Source organism: Juglans regia, chromosome 4 (assembly GCF_001411555.2).
Source record: "Juglans regia cultivar Chandler chromosome 4, Walnut 2.0, whole genome shotgun sequence".
NCBI classification, from domain to species: Eukaryota; Viridiplantae; Streptophyta; class Magnoliopsida; order Fagales; family Juglandaceae; genus Juglans; species Juglans regia.
In genome coordinates this window covers 5,590,467-5,598,013 of record NC_049904.1, presented here as the reverse complement: position 1 = coordinate 5,598,013, position 7,547 = coordinate 5,590,467, and the positions used below count along the sequence as shown (strand labels likewise).

The window sequence follows — 7,547 nt, the reverse complement described above, 5'->3', positions numbered from 1 at the left end:
AGACAAGTTTGGAGTTGGAGTTGGGAGCAGTAAAATCTGTTTTTCAGTACGCGGTAAAGGGAAGGAGAATAGGGAGAGGTGTCGGGGAGACTCGCAGCATGTGATTCCTTCACCGAGAAACCGGAGGTGTTTCTTAATGAAGTGGGGTCACCCCAAGCGGAACCAGCTGGTCTTCCTCATATTCTCTCGTCATTGTAATCTTCTTGGCAAGATCTGATTTTTTTCTCCCTTTCGAAGAGGAATTCGCAGGGAGAGGGAGAGATAGGGAGGTGTGCGAGTGTAAGATCCTTTCTGTTTGTTTGTTTTGTAGAGAGAGAGAAAGAGGATGAAGGGCTACCTGTTCAAGTGAAGAGCTTCGATCTGCCACTTTGTCTATAGGTACTTCCTCTTTCTCTTTTATTGGACCCCCAAAGTAAAAAGAAGTAACATTTTACTTCATTTGGGGATGCTACGCGTTTTTAATTCATTTTCTTGATGATTGTTTGTAGATTCAATGTAGTTGTTGATGGGTTGCCAGTTTTATTGGGACAAAACTGAAACATAAACTTTGGTCTTAGCAGCATTGTAACTAGAAGCTGGCCATTTGCAGATTTGCTATATAGACAGACATGATAAATTTGGGAAATTTTCTTTTTCTTTTCTGAGAAAATGTAGGGGGAAATTAAGAAAAAGGGTGAGTTGCTATCTTAGATTTACGATTATTCTCACTGATAAATTAACCATTGAGCTCAACCCAAAGTAGGACATAGAAATTTCTCTCCCTACCACTCCCATTTCTCCCCACCCCTTTTTCCTCCGGGATTTCTGTCAGAAACTTCAGTCCTAGAGCTGCTCCTTTTAAGAGGTGCTCTTTGTCCGGATTTTCATTATTCTTTTCTATCTTATGTGGTCGAAGATTAAATTCATTATGTTTTGGAAATTTATTTAAGTAACTGTCAAAATGGTTATTCAATTAGCGTTTTAAATTTTAGACTTCTAAATTTCTAATCGTCTTCATGAAGGATAACATTGAGGAATGATAAGGAGATGGCAAGGAAGGGAAATTGGTTTTCTAGTGTAAAGAAAGCTCTTAGCCCAGAGTCCAAGGAGAAGACTGATCAGGTTTGGAGAAATTCATTATATCTTTTGAGTACCTGAATTTTTTCAATGATTAAATGGGTTTCTGATAGTTTTTGCGACTGTTTTCCAGAAATCTAGTAAAGCGAAAAAGAAATGGTTCGGGAAGCAAAAGCAATTGGGTTCAAATTCTGCCTCTTCAGGGATTGCCACAGTGCCACCTCTTCCTCAGCCAGAAGAGGTGAAATTAACAAATGGAGAGAATGAGCAGAGGCAGCATGCTTACTCTGTTGCAGTCGCCACTGCTGAAGCTGCTGAGGCTGCTGTTGCTGCTGCTCAAGCAGCTGCTGAAGTAGTTCGACTCACTACAGTTACTCCGTTTGGAGGAAAACTGAGGGAGGAAGTGGCAGTAATCAGGATTCAAGCAGCATTTCGAGGATACATGGTACATGCTACGTTCTTTTTATTTATTTTCATTTTTATTCTTCACTCTGTTATTGATGCAACTTATTTTAATAGAAGCTAAGTTGATCGGCTTCTTTTAGAAGCTATATTTAATTTACAGATCGCTCAAGTTTAAAGTTATCAATGGCTGCTACAAGTTGTTACAGGAAATTTTGGGCTGAGTAATGTGGCTTTCTTAAGGATTTTGCATTTCATTGTATTCAGGCAAGAAGGGCATTGCGGGCTTTAAGGGGGCTGGTCAGGCTGAAATCAATGATGGAGGGGCCTGTTGTGAAACGCCAAGCTGCAAAAACCCTCAGATGCATGCAGACTTTAGCTCGTGTACAATCTCAGATCCGTTCCAGGAGGATCAGGATGTCAGAGGAGAATCAGGCTCTCCAAAAACAACTCCTACATAAACAAGCAAAAGAGCTTGAGAGCTTACAGGTCTCTGTTGTTTCTTTTTTATTCTGTAGCATTTAATAAAGCCATGCTAATCACATAGCAATGTTTCATCATCTAATTTTTTGCCACGGGATGATGGGATTTTATTTTTATTGAAAAGACTTAGGGGCACTGTTGATGACTAGAATCTGGCAGCCAGGTTTAATTAGTTTGTCCTCATGCCTAGTAATATGTTCCATGTGTTAAACTGTGAGAGTCAGCTCAAATTTTTCCATAAAGCACCAGAAAAGCACGTGGAATTATAGTTTTTAGTGCTAAGTTCCAATCCTACTTTCCTCGCTGCATCTTACTTGTTTGGATGTTATAACAGATTGGGGAGGAATGGGATGACAGCCTTCAGTCAAAGGAACGAATTGAAGCAAATCTTCTTAGCAAGTATGAGGCTGCTATGAGGAGAGAGAGAGCACTAGCATATGCTTTCTCTCATCAGGTGATCTATTTCTCTTGCTAATATATCCTATAATTTTTATGAGCCCACTTTGATTTTTCATGTCTGACCATTTTTTGGTTCTCCTCATAATTCGAGGATAATCCTTTCCCTCATATTATAATTTCGTATTTTTTTTTTATTTTATTTTATTTTATGTATTTTACCTCTCAAGACTCAAACTCTCTCATAAGAAGTAAGAGATATGTTTCAGTTTACTCAATATTTTGTTATTTTTATTACCTTTCAACCGACAAACTTCAAATCGTAGTTTCATTTTTGTTGACATTCAACCTGAATACGTGCCTTGGAACATACACGTTACATGTATCGTCTTTTGATTTGATATCTAGATAATTATTGACCATTTTTACCACTAGATAGATTTGGCCCACCTTTGGAAAATTTTCTGGTCCCGCCACTGCTTTTGCATTTCATTTGTCTTGCCAGTGAGGCAGTGACTCACATTTGCATTAAGTACTCTGAATGTTGAATGCACCAACCTCGAGTCTAACCTTGGATTGAATCACTAAACAGAAAGCTTGGAAGAATGGTCCAAGATCTGTAAACCCAATGTTTATGGATCCAAGCAATCCCACCTGGGGTTGGAGCTGGTTGGAACGATGGATGGCCGCCCGCCCATGGGAGAGCCGTAGCATGAAAGAGAAAGAACTATACAGTGACCACTCATCAGTAAAGAGTGCTAGCCACAGCGTTGTTGGTGGAGAGATCTGCAAATCTTTTGCCTGCTACCAGCTCAATTCTGATAATCATTCCCCAACTGCCAGCCAAAAGACAGGCCACCCTAGCTTCCAGTCCCCTTCAAACCCAAGGCCAGCTTCCTCGAAAGTAGCTAAAAAAGTGAAACCAGCAAGTCCAGGTGGAGGATATGCTCCAGATGATGATTCTAAAAGCATGGTTAGTTTGCAGTCCGGCCAGTTTCGAAGGCATAGTATTGCCGGGTCATCAGTGCGGGACGATGAGAGTCTGGCAAGCTCTCTAGCAGTTCCAAGTTATATGGTACCCACCAAGTCCGCAAGAGCAAAAACCAGATTGGAAAGTCCCTCAGGGGCAGAGAAGAATGGGACACCGGAAAAGGGTTCTTTCGGGCCTGCAAAGAAACGGCTTTCATTCCCACCCTCACCGGCCAGGCCAAGGCGGCATTCAGGTCCACCAAAGATTAATGTCAGTCTCAATGTGGAAAACAACATGAGCAATGAAGTGGGCAGTTAATAACATCTAGTCAAAATTGAGAGAGAGAAATTAAATGGATTTGGATTTGGAGAGCTTCTGGAGGAAAGGAGAGAAATAAAGGTAATTTGATTCGTGGATTCACAATTTTTTTTTTTATAAAAAAAAAAATGCCTTGAATATATCATTACTTGGTAGGTGCTCCATTGGTGGGCTGGCTATAGACTGGCCTTTGCCTGTCGTCGGAGTTGGCAGGATTATATTCTTTCTCCAAAAATAGTAATGCTTTTTACTCAATTCCTACTTATTTCTTCAGGTGTTCTCTCCATTTGTGTTGTCTACGTCCTGAACATGGTAGAACATGTTTGAACCTATTCTGTCTTTGATTATTTCCACCACGAACAGTTGCCATTCTGTTAAATTTATTGATTCTACAGACTACAGAGTGATGTATAATGGATATTTGTGAAATGGAGATGACAACCTCATTGTGAATATTTTCCAATATTTTCCCAAAATAAAATTGGGTTTTTCTGTCGAGAAATGATTTGTATAAGTCTCAAATAGATAAGTCTCGTGCAAACCTTTGTAAGAAAGTGGATTCCACCTTATAGAATGTTTCATAAAAATAACCTACTATTTTTTAATGGGACCCACTTTTTAACAAAATGCTTATGCAGATCTTGTCTATTTGAGATTTTTTCTTAGCATTACTCTAGAAGTTCTTATGAGCTATTTTTTATTGAAGGGTATTAAAATTATTTTTTTTTTCTTGTTAAAACAATTCAAAGAGGTCTGAAGAAGATCCCGTTTGAATTGAGAGTTGAGATGAAAATTAAAAATTAAATAAAATATTTTTAGAATATTATTTTTTAATATTATTATTATTTTGAAATTTGAAAAAGTTGAATTGTTTATTATATTTTGTGTGAAAATTTGAAAAAATTGTAATGATGAGCTGAGACCACTTCTAGATCAAATCGGGACCTTAAAGAGGTTTGGAAATTGTAATATGAGGAGTTGATGCCTCAATTCCATGTTGCAGACAGTAAAAAACCTGGAATTCAAATGTTGCCACTGCAGATTTCAAATTCTCTAGCATCCAAATTTCTGCATTTTATACACTCTAGCATCCAGATATAGAGAGGTGGAAATCCCAAACAACTGCCCAATCGAGTTCCACCAAGCTAAAAAAAAAAAAAAAAAAAAAAAAAAAAAAAGGACCAATAAATCGCTCTGAATGGTCTTTGGCCCCAAAGCCTAAGAGGAGGGCCATCAAGCTCCAAATAATCACGCTTCCACTCACTACCAATTTGTAACTCATTATCCATACACTGAACATTTGATAAGAAAATAAAAAATAAAAAATAAAAAATTATGTGTGATGTGTGGTATGTGGTGTGAGGATGATGAGTATAATTTTTCTTTATATTTTCAATTACTATCAGGGTTTTATTATATTTTTTTTATGGAAGGTATAATAGGGTGTCCAAATTGATAAAAGTTGGTTATTGGCTACGTTTGGATATTGAAATGAGTTGAGTTGAGTTGTGAATAATAATATTTTGTTGGTCTCATTGAGACGAGTTTAATTTTTTATGTTAAAATGTATAAAGTATGTTGAGATGAGTTTAGCTTTCCTATAGAAAGTTGAAAAAGTAGTGAGTTTCATCAATAATTAGTTTGATATGAGTTGAGTTCGGTTCAACAACCAAACACAACCTTAAGTTAAAAGTTAGGTTGTTTTATAAACATATATATCATAATCTTAGGGTACCCAAACCATCTAATGTAATATCCAAACAAAATATCATTCTCATGGGTCGAACTCTTCATCCAACTTGTTAATGCATGTATACATTTCTATTTATTGAACCTTTCACGTTGGCATCCAAGTCACAAGTGAAAATGTCAAAACCATGACACCTCGGCTGAAGCTTCTGGAATAGGCTAGGAATTGTTGATGTGTGTCCTTTGGACACTCTTGTAATTGTAGTGGTAGAGTCTCTAACAAACTCTACCCTTTGCTCTGTAATTTCTGTTATGCACAGCATATGTTTGTAAAAATGTCCATAAGAATATTCGCTTTGTAATCTTTATAAAGGCACACTATACAAATCATTTCTATCAATAAGAATCAGAACATTTTCATCCTCTGCAAATTCTATCATTGTATCAAGAGCCACTAAGTGACTCATGTCCTTTTTCTTCTTCCTCCCTCCCTCCCAATTTTCTTCTTCCTTTCTTCTCCTCCCATGGCCAACCCTGTTTCGGACAAAGATGGTTCTTCTCCCATTCCCATCCAACTTCCAAATAACTTCTCCCACAATCTCTGTCAAGCTTACCTCCGACAACTATCTTCTTTGGTGAGCCCAAATTGTCCCATACCTTCGTGGTCAAGACCCTTACCATTTCATTGATGGCTCCTTTCCGCCTCCACCCCCTATAATCTCTCCATCTCCATCTTCCACTTCAGGTCTTCCCTCTGCTCCCAAACCCAATCCATCCTATCTTCATAGTGCCATACCGATCAACTTCTACTTAATGCTCTTCTTTCCTCCCTTACCGAATCCATTCTTGCTCAAGTTGTCTCCTCTTGCACATCCCGTGAACTATGGCTTTCTTTAGAAACCATGTTCACTTCTCAATCCCAAGCGAAGATATTTCATATTCGTCACCAACTCACAAATCTCAAAAAAGGCTTACTCTCTGTAACAGATTACTATTGAAAGGTTCATCTCCTCTTCGACACCATGACTGCTGCTGGCGAACCACTTCGTGACTCTGAAGTGGTTTCGTACATCCTAAATGGCCTTACCTCCGATTTTGATTCCTTTGTTATTTTTGTGTTTACTAGGGTTGCTACCCGCCCCCTACGGGGCAGGGTGCGGGGCGAATTCTCAATCCACACCGCCTCCTTCTACTTAAAAAAAATACTACATTTTATTTTATTTAAAAATTATTTCTAAGTGCAAAAGTAATTAAAAATACATTTTTAGACCTAAATTATAAATTTAAATTTTGTAAATATGACTATAATTTAAAAACGATGTAATTTTTAAATTTGTTACTGCATATTTTGTGTAAATTATAATGTATTAGTTTTTTAAACTACGTAGTTTTTAAATTTGTCAATGCATATTTTGTGAACAAGTCTAACAAATTGTAATATATATTTATATATACACAATTTGTAAAACATAAATATATATTTATGTTTATATATATGTATATAATATATATATATATATATAAATGTAAGCGAAGGCAGGGCGGGGGAAATACTGGGCGAGGTTAGGCCCTCTCCGCCACCCGCCCCCACTAGGGGCCCTAGATGTGGGGCAGGGGGCCCTACCCTGCATGGGCGGAGCGGAAGCACACCTATTAGTTCTGCTGAACTATTCAATCTTCTTCTTACCTTTGAGAGCTGAGCATCACTCAACCCCTACTGCCAACCCCCACTGCCAATGTCACCACTCAATCTTACTCTAGGGGTGGCAAATCAAACTTTCGAGGAGGTCATAACCCCTCACGTGGCAGCAAAAATCGTGGCGGTAGAACCTCTCCTAATTTCTCTCCATCTCTTTCAAACTTCAACCGACCAATTTGTCAAGTTTGTAATAAGATTGGTCACGTTGCTCTCCAATGTTACTACCACTTTGACCAAGCTTATCAATACAACCCCTCCAAACCCCTTTCCGCTAACTTCACCTATGCTCAGTGGTATCCTGATTCTGCTGCTACCAACCACATAATCTCATAGCTCCGAAATCTTAATATCTCAACCGAACCATACCATGGACCTGAGCAGATAACAGTTGGGGATGGTAACACTCTTCCGATAACTTGTATTGGTGATTCTCGAATTTCTTTTACTTTCTCTAACTTTCTTCTTCATAATTTGTTGCGTGTTCCTCACATTACAAAGAACTTAGTTTTTTTTGTGTGAAGGACGAGCAAATAG

At 38.2% G+C, this 7,547-nt stretch overlaps 1 protein-coding gene across 4 annotated transcripts; it reads left to right on the top strand.

Moving 5' to 3' along the window:
* LOC109012825 (protein IQ-DOMAIN 1-like) lies at positions 1 to 4,080 on the top strand. Of its 4 annotated transcripts, none has more exons than XR_001999520.2 (7): positions 15 to 378; positions 1,002 to 1,101; positions 1,190 to 1,501; positions 1,726 to 1,947; positions 2,276 to 2,395; positions 2,930 to 3,706; positions 3,900 to 4,080. XR_001999520.2 is itself a non-coding variant. In XM_035689844.1 (7 exons), exons 3-7 carry the CDS (start codon positions 1,027 to 1,029, stop codon positions 3,623 to 3,625), a joined length of 1,425 nt encoding a protein of 474 aa, XP_035545737.1. In that variant the 5' UTR covers positions 15 to 194; positions 311 to 378; positions 1,002 to 1,026; the 3' UTR covers positions 3,626 to 4,080. The 4 variants fall into 4 exon arrangements, 2 of the variants coding, with proteins under 2 accessions (XP_018850192.1, XP_035545737.1); XR_004801410.1 differs by having other exon boundaries at positions 3,782 to 4,080; XM_035689844.1 differs by having other exon boundaries at positions 15 to 194; positions 311 to 378; positions 2,930 to 4,080.
* Positions 4,081 to 7,547: the final 3,467 nt, after the last annotated feature.